A 14,111-nucleotide genomic window follows, 5' to 3' on the forward strand; every position below is an offset into this window, starting at 1 on the left:
TCATTCTGAGCGTGCGTGTGATGAATGAGCTTTCGGTGTGAGCGGGTCTGTGCGGGGATCCGTGCTATGTACTGAGTTGTGATCACCTAAGCGTGCGGTGCGGGCATGGTGCAGGTGGGGACTGTTGTTTCCTGGGTGTTAGGGCGCCAGTGAGCCCTTGACGTACAACAGATTCGCGCGTCTGCGTCAACTGCGCACACGGGCATTGACCAATCAACGTACAGGTCCAATTGCTTTGCCGTTGCAGTGCGGGCGGGATGATGAGTCGGCGAGCGGCAGGAATGCACTAAAGGACAAAATAATGCCGGATGATTCTGTAGTAATGGGGTTTGGGCTGGTTGTGTATGGGTCTGGAAAGAATAGATATCGTTGTAATTGTAAGAATTATCAGGGCAGCAAATCTGTTGCTGTCAGGAATGGTGAAAACGATCCGATTAAGGTGTGCAATCATGTAAGGAAATTTTCCAGTCGGGGCGCCGTGCGCATTATTACAAATCCCCTATTACACTTTCCCAAGCTCGTACTGTAGTAGTAGCACATTCACATGCACATTCACATAACAACCTGTTACCCAAATGTTAAACTTCTACGCCGCCTATGCACCTGCATCCGCCTTCACTTCACATCCGGCAACATAGGTAGACATCGTGGGGTTCACACATCCGTCTCGGCTCTCCTCACTCAATAGCTACTTTGCCTCCAGCTGCAAATCCAAAAAAGCAGGGACAGGAAATGCGCATAGGGTGAGCGCTAAAGGAATTGGCACATTGTGTCACAGGAGTTGGGAGCCGAGCGTGTGATCACAAAACCTGATTACGAGTGCTGAGGATACCCTACCTACTGATAGGCCCCGAACCCCCCCATCCCCGCTCACCGACTTCAATTTGCTTCTTCATAGCCTCCGCATCCGCCTTCGACACGCCTGCCTTAATCAAAACCGGAGCCTTCTCAACCTAGATGGGTAGAGCAGAGGGGAAGGGAAAGCGAGCATTTCATCGCACGAAAGGTGTTCATATCTAGCATCAAGATGAGAATCGCTGCGCCCACAGTTACCCCGCCTTCCCCCATCGCCTCGCAGACTATAACCTACCAACTCCTTTGCTTCCTTCAATCCCAGGTTGGTCAGTGCGCGTATCTCCTTGATTACTTTTATTTTCCCCTCGGCTGAGAAAGATTCGAGTTTAATGTCAAACTCGGTCTTCTCCTTCTTGGGCTCCTCCTTCTTCTCGGCCGGGGCAGCTGCAGCTGGTCCCGCTCCCGCTGCTGGCGAGGTTGGCATCGGAAAGGGCATAGCCATGGGTGCTCCGAAAGCCGGCTGTGGAACACCAAGCTTCTTTCGCAGGATCTCAGACAACAAGCTGCATTCCAGGACTGTCAGCCCCATAATCTCATCGGCAAGCTTCTGTACTTTTGTGCTGCTGATGGCCACATCAGCTGCGACGCCGGAGTCCGAACTAGTTCGAGGCTGACCCGATAGTAATCTCACTGTCGCTTGGAGGAACAATCCGCATGATGCCTGGCCGGTTAGCCGCTGAGACCGCAGCAGGAACACAGCACGCTGCGCCAACATTTTGCACGCCAGGAGCTTCCTACCGGACTTTCACGCTCTGCACCAACTTTTAATACAGATCAAAGGAGCAGGCCGTGCTTAAAAATAAAAGTAACTAATAAAACGAGCTGATATTTTTGGGGAATACTGCATTACGTCCAGTTGCTCCATATAATGAGGTATGAACAGTTGAAGTAGCTTGAGCAATGTTCTGCAACTCATAACGACTTGGCAGCGACTCGACTCGTGCATTAGATGCTGCAAAGCTGCTCATGTAACGGTATAACGGTAACGGATTCCCTTTCCGTACTAGTGCCCCAATACCTAAATACCTATTCCACGCAGAGCGTCCCGCAAACATTTCAGGGGCTTACCCTCTTCTTGCCTGAGCTGGAAGTGTAATAGGTATTGCATAGTGCGGACCCGAATGTTATCGCGCCGGTAAAAAAAGAGTCACGTACGTCTTAAATTAGTACGCCGGGTATCACTTGGCTTCAGAGGGGCAGGAATGCAGCATATGACTTCATGCGCATGGCCAATCTCCGTATATTGTTCTCTATGTTCTGTACCTGCGTATTATACCGCATGTATTACCGGTGACATGCCGTGGTGCATGTTTCCAGTGTTTTCCCCGCGGATTTTATTGAGATGAATTGCAGTGCACAGGCACCTTCGCTTACTGTTGTTTTATGAAGAATTGTTTGCTTTTACATTTGGACGCTTGTTTTGCAGGATGGATTGCTGGTCCTGTCCTCCAACTAGCTACTCTTATAGGCATTATCCCTGCTACTGCATGTGGAAGAAATCATACAGCCAGTGCACAATAGAAAACCACGGCCAGCCGTAGTCAAAATGGTTTTCCTTATCCGAAGGAGCACAGTGTTTGCCCAGCCATGCATAACAACTCGCTTAGTCCAGTGTGTCGGTGAAACACACTGGGTCGTTGGCAAGTGGGCAGACGCCCAGTGCAAAAACCATCCATTTTAGGCGGCAACAATTTGCAGCACAAATAGGTTGCAATTTGCGAAAGTGCTCGGGCTATATTGATGTGGTTGGTCTTCCTGCACTACAGAAGCATTCAGCTTCCATTCATCACAGTTTTCCTGGTTCGTCTGTCTTGATCATAGGATAATGATGTAACGATGCCTGGCACGACAAACCACGGCAGCACACGGAAACTCAGCATTACCCTGGTGTAAACCCCACCGGCTCAACACAGCTCAACATTGATTGTGTCCCTTGAGAGGCGCACGTCTCCACGGAATATTCAAGGTACGAATTTCAAATGCGGCACATTAGAAAGCTCGCCTTGAATTTCAGGGCCAGCACCCATAACGGAGGCAACCCGACTTTGCCTAGCTTCCGCCATACCCGGGTACCGATCATAGAGGATAACAATCTACGAACAATCCCATTTACGAAGGGCAACGCCGGAAACAATTGAACGAATGATTACGAAAGAGACGACTTTCGTGGTGACAACAACAATAACCCAGGGCCAGCAAGGTAAGAAACAACCCTTCCTGCTAAGAATGAAAACACCCAACGTTCCTTTATTAGCTGGGGTCAAGCAGCCACAGATGCCGGGCCAGCGGCCCCCGCCTCTTCTTCGTAATGTGTCCCAGCAGCACAGCCGTTCGCTTATCAGCTTGAAGCTGCCGTCTGCGGCACAGTAAACCCGGGCATCTGAAATCGGCTAGCCCACGCCTCAACTCGCGCGCGGATGTCAGGAATGCGGGTGTTGCCCTCTAGTCCCTTGACAAAGTCCTTAATTGCCTTGCCCGTAGTGCTCTGGACCTCCTTGCAAACCTCCAGGACTTCATGCAGAAAGCCCGCCACCTCCTCGAAATCGGGCTCCATCAGTCCTCGCGACGTCATGGCGGGTGTGCCTGTTTGAGAGGGCCATGCAAACAAAGTAGTCCTTGTCATTGGGAAAACAGCACAATAATTTGGGACTGCCAAAGATCAACAAGACGGAACTGGATGAAGCATTTCAACATGCCCACGCCAGCTATGCGCCGTAAAACAGCATCCTGGCTCCTCCCCACCGCGAATACTTTACTTACCAATACGGACGCCACCCGGGTTCATAGCGGACAAGTCACCGACAACGGCATTCTTGTTCAGCGTGATGTGACACAGGTCACAGGCTTTCTCCATTTTGGAGCCCGTCAAGCCTTCAGGCCGCAAGTCCCATAGGATGAGATGGTTGTCGGTGCCGTCCGTCACCAACTTATAGCCCCGCTTTAGCAGCGCGTTCGCCAGCGCACGGCAGTTGGCAACCACCTGAGCAGAGCATTTAAATAGCCCACCACGCCTTGTATTTCAGGCCCTCAGACTGATATTTTTTAAGAGGAAGTTAAGCCCCAAGCACAGCCAAGAGATATCATATTCACTTACCGTACCGGTTACATAAAAAAATAAGGAAACTGTCTTTTCTGCAAATTACGACAACCGTGGTTCTGAAACCGGGCGGCTCCTGATGGAATGCGGATGCAACTGAGTTCGTATTTTCGGAGGCAATCGTAGTGCCACTGGGCTGTGCTATGTGTGGGATGTTGTAGGCTTTGGTGGATCGTTTTGCTGCTATTCATGATAGTGCGTCCTTGCCCTTCCCAACCCTGCAAGCACCAGATGCATCGCACTCGCATCTCATCAAATCGCCATTACCAGCTCCTGTCCATGCCAAAACGCCGTGGTGGCGTATCGCTTCTGCGTCGGCCTGTTTTATAGCTCGTGCAAGCCATAGTCCGGGTCTTACCAGGCACGGGTACGGTGAAACCACACAGCCTCGCCACGGCGAAGCTGCGGCACGTCACACACATTTCTTTTGCAGTAAAACACATTCCACTCAAATCCCCTTCCTCCAGCAGGTTATCGGCCGCTTAATCCCGCTAGGTAACTCCTACCACGCGACGACCGTGAGTTCGCCGCGCGAAAGGACGTCAGTATCTCACCTGATTGGAGTATTGCTTAAATTCCGGTGTTGCCGCGTACTTTAGTGCAACGGCTAGCGCACCGATCTGGTGGTTGTGCGGACCTCCCTGGAGGGAAGGAAAGACTGCAAAGTTGATGCGATCCTCGAAATCGTACACGGCGCCCTCCGAGTCGCCCTTCAGCAGCCTGGCCACTGGCTTCGGGCCCTGTGTAGGGATAATATCAGGCACATTATGGTCCCTTGAGTACATTGATACGCGACGTACACAAAAATGTCGTTGGGATCTTAATTGATGCATGAAAAGACACCTCTTTCAAAATTTGGCCTGTGCTCAATCATTTCTTTGCGAAGCATACAGCTCCCCGCCCACACATTTGCGCGTCCACGGCAACGAAATGTACATATTTACTCAAAACTCACCCGGCGGAAAAAGATCATGCCGGCACGAGGGCCGCGCAACGACTTGTGCGTCGTGGTGGTGACGATGTCTGCATACTCAAACGGTGAAGATAGAGTGCCCGCCGCAACCAGGCCGCTGCATCCAATCATGATGCGAGGAAAACAGCTGAAGTAGGTAATACAAACGCGAAATCCCGGGTACACCGTTGCCATTGACATGAACACCCCGGCCCATTGGTGGGCATCCCCAAGCACGCTGGCGTGGCTAGCCCTCCTTCCCCAGCAAGTCATGCCTACCTTATGTGGGCCATGTCCACCATCAGCAGTGCGCCGACCTTGTCCGCAACCTCGCGGAAACGCTGGTAATCCCAGTCACGAGGATAAGCCGATGCCCCACAAATGATCATTTTGGGGCGATATTCCGTCGCTTTCTCCTCCAGTTTGTCCATATCGACTAGGCCCGTCTGAGAACGGGGCCGCGACGCGAAGGGAGTGAATAAAGACGGCATTGCCGACAGAATGAATGTCGCGTCCGGGGCATAAACAAATGGATACAAAGTGGTCAGGCGGCGGATATCGTACATACGTCTGTTTACCTGAGGGTTGAGCTTGTACGGGAGCGATTCAAAGAAGATAGATGTCGCACTGATCTTCTTTCCTTGAGTATAGTAACCATGCGTCAAGTGCCCGCCACTTGGCAAGTCCAAGCCCATAATGCGGTCATGAGGTTGGAGGAGTGCTGTGTATACTGCAAAGTTGGCTGGGCTGTAGGACAGGGGTGGACACATAAAGGCGTTTGCCAACCGTGTAACACATAGCGGTGATTACGTGCCAGGTGTATAGGAATAGGACTTTCCCAAACCTGACAAACACATTAGTAACCCGCTTACCTGCCCGAGTAAGGCTGCACATTGACACCCCACTCGTCTGGGGACAGTCCAAAGGCTTCCAGAGCGCGCCGCTTGCAAAGCAATTCAATCTTATCGATATTCTCATTTCCACCGTAATAACGTGCGCCTGGCTGCCCCTCAGAATACTTGTTGGTCAGGCAAGAGCCGAGCGCCTCCAAAACAGGCAGAGAAGTGAAGTTCTCGGAGGCAATCAGCTCAATACCTTTCCTGCACCAATTAAAGCAAGATTCTTACAAATAAAGCGGCGGCGATATGAGTGAGGTCCGAAGGCCGCACGAATGCGGTCGGGAGAGCAAATAAGGTTAAGACGTCCCATAGCATCGTTATAAGACCCAATCTTAACAAACATTTACACGCAAGCCCTTAATTTCCTTGACAAGCGTACCCACCACTGCCGCACTTTCTCGTCCTCGATCAACGCAAAAAGCTCCGGATCGGCAACAGAGAGCGGTGTATGGGCCTCAGGGAAAACTGCGGCCATAGCCGGTGTGACATGCTGGCCGTTGCCGAGGTCGTGTTCAGCGCCTGTCATTTCGAACTTTCACCGTGTAAGGTAAAGGAAAATTTGTTTTTAATCCCTATAATAAACTGAGCTCAAAGTAATATATGCTACCGCCAAACAAAATACCGTCACCGCTGTAATCTAGGGCAGATGTGGACCCCTTGGTGACCAAAATTAGCGCCGTATCCGTACGTGCAGCTTTTGGCAGTTGAGTCGCCAGTCCTAAGTTATGTTACTCCAAGGCAATGTGTAGGTAACATGATTTTCTTTTACTGTAAAGCACGCATTTACACAAGTTGGTCTTTGAGCTTCTCGCTCGTCTGGGCCTTACAATGAGCTTGTAACATGAAACACCAATTTGCCATGCCTCAATGGTGATAAGCACCCTTGACTTCTCACACTGGTCCTCCTGTCCTGCAACACTGCCGAGCTTCGAGACAAACTGTATTATGTCGTTTCATAAGTTAGCGTTGAGCGCGTGCTAACTTGTTTGCATATTATAAGATAATGCATTTGCATAGTTGAGTTGTTCCTTGTGAACTTCAATAGGCTTGCCAACCGCTTTGCTATGGCTGAACAACTATATCGCAAGCGCATATCGCCGGCAACAAACAGCAATGTCGATGACCTTATATCCAAGAATGTGCTTGCGCAGTTACGCCGGGACCCACCGCCGCGGCCCCCAACACACGGCCATGCAGACCAAAGCAGGTTGGATGTTGTGGGGAGCAGCGGCGGTGGGGCCGCAGGGGGAGCCGGCGGAGCAGGAGGAGCCATTGGCCCGACCAGAAACGGAGGCGTCGAGGCATCGGACCTTATCTCCACTATGGCTAAGCGGCTCGGCGCCCTCGAAAGGGAAATGAAGGAGCGGCAGTGCCTCCTGCAGCAGGTGCAAGCGGACAACGCCATGCTGAAGAACAAACTCAAAGTCGCGGAGGAGGAAATAGCAAAGCGTGCCCTGGCAGCCATTGAACCACGTGACGACTCCCCGGCGGTCATGCACCTGCGGGCAGAGAACGCACGGCTACGTGCGCAGCTCAAGTACGCATGGAGACAAGTAGAGGAGGTGAGCTAACTTGGTGTTGATGCAGCTTTAGGGCGGTGCATCCCTTCAGCCAGGCTCCCCTCGAGCTTGCCACACGCACGCGCTTGGCTGGTTTTACAACCGTTCGGTTGTTTGGGGGGCCGTGTCCAGAAAAACAGCACTTGTTTTCGTTTACAACTCGTCCTAAAGTAAAGCTTTGCCCCGGCACGTCCCTCCGCGTCGTTCACACCACCTGCATGCAAACGTGTCCTACGATCTGCTCTGGCAAAGCGGGCAGTGCGCGAGCAGAAAGGGCATAGCGGGTGTTTTACGCCTTGGAGCCTCGTAGGTTTGTTATGGCGGTTAATCAACCATATGTTTTACGAGTAACGGTTTGTAGAGCGCCCACACAAAAAAACGTCTTGTTCGTACGAAATTTTCTCGATTTCTTCTGGGTTGTGTAAATGTAAGAGTGGACGGCCCGGGCCCCTGACGCCGTGTTCCCGCTACAGATGAAGGCTTTCCTCAATGATTACGGAATGGTGTGGATGGGGGAGCCAGAGGCGGAGGCAGAGCTTGAGGCACACCGCGCCGGGCATTCGGATGTTGTAATCGGCGGCGGTGCACCCTCGCCCGCCGGGGTTGTGGGATCATTGCAGTCGCTTTCGCCGGAGCCCTCCGATCTGCTGGGCCCGCGACGGAGCAGCCACTCTGGAGCCGCGCTTGGCCCCTCCTCAGCTGCAGCCGCAGCCGCAGCGGCGGCCATCATAAGGGCCGGGGAAATCGGCGGTGGCGGACCTTCCCGTGCGGGCTCCGCTGCAGGAGCAGCAAACCGTATCAGCAGCCTCAGTCGCAGCTCATCCTCCGCGGTTGCTGTCGCGACTTCGCTCCCGAGCGCGACGTCAATGCGCCCGCCGTCGTCGCTGCAGTCCCCGCAGCACTCTCCTCGGCAGGGGCCCTCGATGTCCATGCCTATGCTGTCGCCACGGCTCCGAGGACCGCCATTCGATATGCAAGAACTGCTGGCTAAAGTGGAGGAGCTGAACGACTTAGCAGGCGACGGGTGTGGTCAAATCATCCGTGATGCGGCAGGCCAGCACGTGCTTGCCATGCAAGATCCCGTCAACCTTGTCATCTACCGGGACGGATTGCAGATACACACCCTCCCCGCTAAGCCTTTTAATGATCCTGCCAGCACCGCTGTGCTGCGGGACATCCTGGACGGCTATTTCCCATATGTGCTGAAGCGCGACTTCCCTGACGGCGTGCCTCTGCGTGTAGTCGATAAGACATCAGAGAGCTACGCCAGTACGCCGCCCAAGCGCAGCGGCGGCCCTAGCGGCGTTTCTGCGACGGCCAGCAGCCGCGGTGGCAACATCCGCACCTTTGACGATATCGACGCTCAGGGTTGTAGGCCCGAGCCCATGTCCCGCGATAAGTTCCTGAGCCGGCTGCCGCAAGCAGTGATTAAGAATGGGAAGGTGATTGAGATCCGTTCAGACATTGCCAAGGTGTTGGGCGGTGGCCCTAGCGATGGGAATAAGGCTGATATAGCTCTCATTTCAACGCCCGTGGATGCGCTGCTATCGACCATGCAGCGCAACCATGTTGGTCCCTCGCTTCCGCCTCCCTCACGTGATGGGCAACCGCCGGCAGCCGAGGTCGCGACGCTGCAAGTCAAGAGTGTGGATGGCAAACAGACCTACATCTTGAAGTTGAAGTACGACGACACGATTGGCAGCTTGCGGGCATGCCTAAACGCGCACCACGCGAAGGCGACCCATTCCGGACTGTCGTACGAAATCCGCAGCGCTTTTCCTGCGAAGGCTTACACGGATGATGCGGAGACGCTACGGCAGGCGGGTCTTGTACCCAACGCCACCCTCTTTTTGCGGGCGGTGTGATACCCTTCTGTTCGACTAATGATTGCTTCCGATGCCTAAGACCCATGTCTTACGTGTTTTTGATTGTTTGACGGCATCAGGCGATGCGTGTAAACTATTAATCCAGAACCCTAAACTCCGACCCAAACCGAGACCTTAGCACGCACGGCACTGAGCAAAACCAGGACGAAGCAAACTCCCACATACCTCCACCGAAATCCCCAGAGATGGTTATATGGTGAAGCACAACCAGCTTTTAAGCCAACCAACGACACATTGGTAAAGGATTATGGCGCACGCATTACAGGCTAACGCACCATCCCTTCGACCCGGGTTTCATCCGTAATCGATACGCACAGCAACTGTGGGCATGCCTGACAGCATGCCAAACGGCGCATACGACCCCGGGGCTTATAATCATCTGTCAAGAGCTGCTCAATACCCACAGCCGCGATACCCGCAAATGCCGAAGCATTTCGGGAAGCATTCCAGCATGGATACTTTGCGGGCTGGTGTGTACACTGCTATAGTCCTCATATAACGCTGCCGTTCAGCTCGCCAGCTTCTCCATAGCCTCCGCCTCGTGCTGCAGGCGCATCAGATACTTCTGCTCCCTGAAGTTAATCCACTGGTACTCGCCGTGGTCCACCAGCTTTTGCCGCCATGCCTCGACGTCGCGCCAGGCCGTGCCGTGGTCAAGCTGCTCCCGGCGGAACATAGCCGCCAAGTTATGGTAATGATTTGCTACGTCGTCCAGAACGCGGTCACGCTGTGGTGGAGAATGAGGCGAAGCAAGGGTAAGCGATGGACGGTGGGATGTAACAATTGGGGGTCACTCGAAAAGAGTGGAAGCACGCACACCAGGGGGGGGGGTACAACAAAGCCTGACGCAACACCACAATCGGCCTACTTGCTTCCCTCCCAAACCACGGGGGGGAGAGGACATCCGGGCAAGGGCGCCATAAATACCCAGCTTAACCCACCTCATGCGCTGTAAGCTTTCGGATGAACTTCACTGGGTTCCCACCCCAAAGCTCGCCCGATGGGATGCGCCGGGCCGGCGGCACAACCGAGTTCGGCGCCACTATGGACTCCGCCTCCACTACTGAGCCCTCGCAGAGGACTGACCGGGCGCCGATAATGCACTTTGGTTCCACGCGGCAAGATCGCAGCACCGCGTATGGCTCCACCGTCACCTTGTCGCCAATAAGCGTCGCCGCATTCAATCCCGTCGGCACGGCCCTGCCACGGTTTCCGCCAAACGCTCATCGCCGGCACCCGAGTTTATTTCCTCAACTGCCTGCAACTTACCGAGCAGCATGGATAACAGCGCGATCCAGCACTGCGGACCGGTTGCCAAGCCGAATCTTGTTCAGGTCCCCGCGAAGCACAGCGCCAAAGAAAATAGACGCCTGCGCATCATTGGAAATCAACATGGTGGGAACATAACATATGACTCAGGGAATAAGAGAACAATGACACCTCCGGGACCACCGCTGCTCACCCCTCCGTAGATGTCCACGTCGCCACAAACAACCGCATTCGGGGCAACGAAGACGTCCACGGGGAAATATGGCTGCTTATCAAGGAGCTGAAAGATGTTTCGTTGCCGGTTGTACCACTCGTCCTCGATGCTTACTTGCTTCACAGAAGGACCGTTCGGCGCGTTGAAAAAGTTTATGCCACGAACGGAAAGTAGCTGCACCTCAGCATGGTCGCAGACCTGCGCCCTAGCCACTGGCAAGAGCTTAGCTGCGTGCTTCAGCATGGTGCTAAAGCTTTCCCAAAGAATGCACCCTTAGGGTGATCGCAGATTAAACGTGTACCTTAATCTAGACGTCACGTGGGAACATGCCGAACTAATCATCGAGGGCTCAAAATGTCCTGCATGTCGTGCAACCGCATCGGTACAGGAGCCCATTCGTTACACAGGGCTTCGAACTCCCATGTTCTTCCATTAGATCACATATAAGCTACATATAAGCTAGTGAGAACTCTGTACCAACGCTTGTCCTATTCGTGAGACTCCCGGCACATAATTGCCCTACTCGGGAGACTCCATGCAAACGACTGTCGTTGACGGTCATCGCGACCCAAGGCATATTTCAGACGAGGGTAAGTAAGAGGGGGTCACAGGGGGAAAGGAGGATCGCGGCTTGCCATATTGGTCACATCCCGGGTTTAGGAACGGTGTTAGGATAAATCGGCAAAATAACGACGTATTTATCCGCGCCAGTGATTGTGAAAGTCTGACGCCGAAGTCAACCGTGCGCAGTATCACGCCCGACCATGGCCGGAGAAACGTGTCACTTGACCCTGTTTCTTTACTGAGGCTGCAATGGCACGAAATAAGCTCCTTTGAAGGCGACCTCAGGATAGGTACTTCGAGAAGAAATCCACCAACCGCTGACGGGCCAAAGAAACCTCCTCAGGGGCAGGAACAGGGTAGCCATACTCTGCATAAGGAACCAGAACGAGCGGCACACGGTTTTCCTGATAAGAGTGCCACCCTTGTTAGGGGAGGGATGCGCCGGCAAAGCATTGAACCCTTCTTATTGCACCAACCCCCTGCAGAACCGCTTGCTGGTGCAAGCAAGCACCAAGCTTACGCGCCGACCAGCCAAATCCCATCACTTGCAACTGAACGTACGCAAAACAGGGCACTGTCACACAGACCACTCCAGAGCCGCTATCGCGCAGCACTTACTCGCGAAATATTCGGTGGCCTTGGAAGTGACAGCATTGAAGAATGAATGTCCCGATCGTTCTGTTGGCGCCAGCGAACCGTGGACAGGTATGGCCAGGGCAAGAACATCAAGTCAACAATTTGACGTCATGCTACGCGGTCTGCAGTCCCCCCGGACTAGCTATCGAGGCTGTCACCCGGCGTTAATGCTTCCCTGCTCTGCCCGCACGCGCGTGCGCTATCCATAGCGGCGACTTCGAGCATCGTAACGCCAACCCGCTGATTCCGCAACCAATGTATCCTTAACTAAACGTACCGTAGTAGTAAAAGGTTGCAGGAGCACCAGCTTGCTTCATCTTCTCCTCCAGCGCCTTAGCAGTCGCCGCATCTGAGAAGCCCTGCACGCATACATATCCGCACGCAAGCACACGACCCGTTGAATATCCAGGGACTGACAGGAAGGTGGCCCCCGGGAAAATCACAGGTGGCATGGCGAGAATACATGTTTGGTGTTATTCTCAAGCTTGAGGCAAGTAGGCGACCTTGGTCTATCTACCAGCAGCGCTAACTTTGCCGAGTCGCCGAAGGAACGTCCAATGGACCCAGCGCACCGTAATCGTATCCAAGGCGCCGAAGTGTGCCTCGACGGGCACCGTGATCTTCTCAACCTGCGTGTCGCATGCAAGCAGCCGGCACACGAAGCCGCACTGTAACTTCCCGGAGTAAGGCCTAATCATGGCAGGTATTGCCCGTTGAGACATAATGTCCATTCGCTTAATGTGCCAATTCCAAACAGCAGCTAACAAACGCATGCCCGGAAAATACCGGGTTAGGTGAGTCGGGCTAAAGGGTTTGGCGGGGTTCTAGAGTTTGGCGAGGGTCCTAGAGTTTGGCAGGGTTACGAGGATTTGGCAGGGGGCATGGCACGCATGCCGTTTGTGCGCATCAACGCTAATGCAGATGTCTTTTCGAGGCTACGGACCCTCTGTTCCCTAGAATAACAACCACCGTCTTGGAAGCCCAGGGCCTGGGCCCTTGGCGGCCGGCTCCCGGCGGCCGTGAGTTGCGATCGCGCCTACCTCGCAGATGGTGGCGTTTGGGGTGCCATAGAAGGGCGCGGCGGCAGTGACGCCGCAATGCTGGGCCGCACAGAACGACAGCGCACCGCCCATGCAGAACCCAACCGCGCCCACCTACGCAGCAACGCGGTACAGGTATTGGCTCATTCAGACTACAAGGATTGGTACAACATGGCAGGGCGGTGCCAGCTACTGTGGTGCGAGCCCTACCTTGGCGGACCCCGTGGACTTAAGATACTGGACCGCTTGCTTCAGCTCTTCCACAGCGTTTTGGAAGTCAAGTTCATTCAACAGCTGCGGAGGTAATCGTGGGATTTAGTATGCCATGTTTGTGCGCTTTTCGCGCATGGCCATGTCAACTTGTAATGATGCATAATGCATTAACAATAAAAAATAGACGACTTCGAGACGCTACCACCCCAAAGATAGGGTATCTACTTCCATGGGGTGAAGCGCGTGCAATAATGGTAGGAGTACCAGCATGTCGTGTCGGAAGCGAAGCATGCAATACGTACATGGGCCGCTTCCTCCGCATCCAGGCCGATTTTCCCCTTGTACAGGTCAGGTATGAGGCAGCGGAAGCCAGCTTTGCTCAGCATGATTGCCACTTCCTTGATGAGGTCATTCTGTGTGATAAAGGGACAGGCACGAGGCGAGGGAAAGGACGATCTTCCCAGCAGGTGGGATAGATTATTCAGACAATTGACCAGGCAAAACAGTTGGCAGGTTCGCAGCATACAAGCTGTCAGTCATTAAGACCAAGGCGCTGCCAGGTGGGAGCCACAACTGCATTTTCCACTCGTAGCTCCCTAGAGCTGGCAAGCATATGTGTGCGCCGATGCGTGCGTCCGCCCACGTGGCCTTAGCCAGCGGAATCACCCACAAGGCACCAGGTCAAGTGCAAGTCAGTTGTCCTTCCGGGACCTACCACGCCCCAGTACTCCTGCAAAAAAGAAAAAAATGTGAAAATTCCCACCAAGGATACCCAGTTAGTCCCGCAGCTAGGTTACGAAGTACAACTTCGTAACCACGGTAACAAGCGAGTGCCACACCTGGATGACCAGGAGGCCTGGTGCTGTTTTTTCCCCAACCTCGTATCCCGGAAGGCCATTTCCAAAGGTCATTTTCTCCATCATGGCG

At 53.7% G+C, this 14,111-nt stretch overlaps 4 protein-coding genes across 4 annotated transcripts; all 4 read right to left on the reverse strand.

Annotated features, from left to right (window-relative positions):
• Nucleotides 1–476: 476 nt before the first annotated feature.
• On the reverse strand, nucleotides 477–1,759 carry mrpL12 (mitochondrial ribosomal protein L7/L12). The gene is made up of 3 exons (XM_002946574.1): nucleotides 1,091–1,759; nucleotides 875–953; nucleotides 477–703 (listed from the first exon to the last, which is right to left on the reverse strand). Exons 1-3 carry the CDS (start codon nucleotides 1,568–1,570, stop codon nucleotides 678–680), a joined length of 585 nt encoding a protein of 194 aa, XP_002946620.1. The 5' UTR covers nucleotides 1,571–1,759; the 3' UTR covers nucleotides 477–677.
• Nucleotides 1,760–2,397: 638 nt separating this feature from the next.
• shmt2 (serine hydroxymethyltransferase) lies at nucleotides 2,398–6,412 on the reverse strand. The gene is made up of 8 exons (XM_002946575.1): nucleotides 6,187–6,412; nucleotides 5,777–6,004; nucleotides 5,483–5,651; nucleotides 5,184–5,350; nucleotides 4,908–5,022; nucleotides 4,507–4,692; nucleotides 3,616–3,835; nucleotides 2,398–3,438 (listed from the first exon to the last, which is right to left on the reverse strand). The coding sequence occupies exons 1-8, from the start codon at nucleotides 6,327–6,329 to the stop codon at nucleotides 3,194–3,196; spliced, it is 1,473 nt and encodes a 490-aa protein (XP_002946621.1). The 5' UTR covers nucleotides 6,330–6,412; the 3' UTR covers nucleotides 2,398–3,193.
• Nucleotides 6,413–8,587: 2,175 nt separating this feature from the next.
• On the reverse strand, nucleotides 8,588–11,029 carry cag2 (uncharacterized protein). The gene is made up of 4 exons (XM_002946576.1): nucleotides 10,711–11,029; nucleotides 10,518–10,618; nucleotides 10,190–10,448; nucleotides 8,588–9,975 (listed from the first exon to the last, which is right to left on the reverse strand). Exons 1-4 carry the CDS (start codon nucleotides 10,972–10,974, stop codon nucleotides 9,757–9,759), a joined length of 843 nt encoding a protein of 280 aa, XP_002946622.1. The 5' UTR covers nucleotides 10,975–11,029; the 3' UTR covers nucleotides 8,588–9,756.
• Nucleotides 11,030–11,116: 87 nt separating this feature from the next.
• VOLCADRAFT_103039 (uncharacterized protein) lies at nucleotides 11,117–14,095 on the reverse strand (the record flags this gene model as incomplete). Its single annotated transcript, XM_002946577.1, has 8 exons — nucleotides 11,117–11,662; nucleotides 11,914–11,973; nucleotides 12,209–12,290; nucleotides 12,504–12,560; nucleotides 12,972–13,085; nucleotides 13,182–13,265; nucleotides 13,487–13,597; nucleotides 14,024–14,095. The coding sequence occupies 8 exons, from the start codon at nucleotides 14,093–14,095 to the stop codon at nucleotides 11,577–11,579; spliced, it is 666 nt and encodes a 221-aa protein (XP_002946623.1). The 3' UTR covers nucleotides 11,117–11,576.
• Between the last annotated feature and the right edge of the window lie 16 nt (nucleotides 14,096–14,111).

Source organism: Volvox carteri, assembly GCF_000143455.1.
Source record: "Volvox carteri f. nagariensis unplaced genomic scaffold VOLCAscaffold_3, whole genome shotgun sequence".
Lineage (NCBI taxonomy): Eukaryota > Viridiplantae > Chlorophyta > Chlorophyceae > Chlamydomonadales > Volvocaceae > Volvox > Volvox carteri.

Bases quoted from the DNA above. Each gene is read 5' to 3' on its own strand.
- mrpL12 (XM_002946574.1), bottom strand. From the start codon at position 1,570: ATGTTGGCGCAGCGTGCTGTGTTCCTGCTGCGGTCTCAGCGGCTAACC. The intron at 954-1,090 runs GTAGGTTATAGT...CTACCCATCTAG, and splicing joins TGAAGGAAGCAAAGGAGTTG to GTTGAGAAGGCTCCGGTTTT. The intron at 704-874 runs GTGAGCGGGGAT...TTGGATTTGCAG, and splicing joins GAAGAAGCAAATTGAAGTCG to CTGGAGGCAAAGTAGCTATT.
- shmt2 (XM_002946575.1), bottom strand. From the start codon at position 6,329: ATGACAGGCGCTGAACACGACCTCGGCAACGGCCAGCATGTCACACCG. The intron at 6,005-6,186 runs GTGGGTACGCTT...TAATTGGTGCAG, and splicing joins GACGAGAAAGTGCGGCAGTG to GAAAGGTATTGAGCTGATTG. The intron at 3,439-3,615 runs GTAAGTAAAGTA...CCTCTCAAACAG, and splicing joins CCCGGGTGGCGTCCGTATTG to GCACACCCGCCATGACGTCG.
- cag2 (XM_002946576.1), bottom strand. From the start codon at position 10,974: ATGCTGAAGCACGCAGCTAAGCTCTTGCCAGTGGCTAGGGCGCAGGTC. The intron at 10,619-10,710 runs GTGAGCAGCGGT...AATGATGCGCAG, and splicing joins ACGTGGACATCTACGGAGGG to GCGTCTATTTTCTTTGGCGC. The intron at 10,449-10,517 runs GTAAGTTGCAGG...AAACCGTGGCAG, and splicing joins GCTGTTATCCATGCTGCTCG to GGCCGTGCCGACGGGATTGA.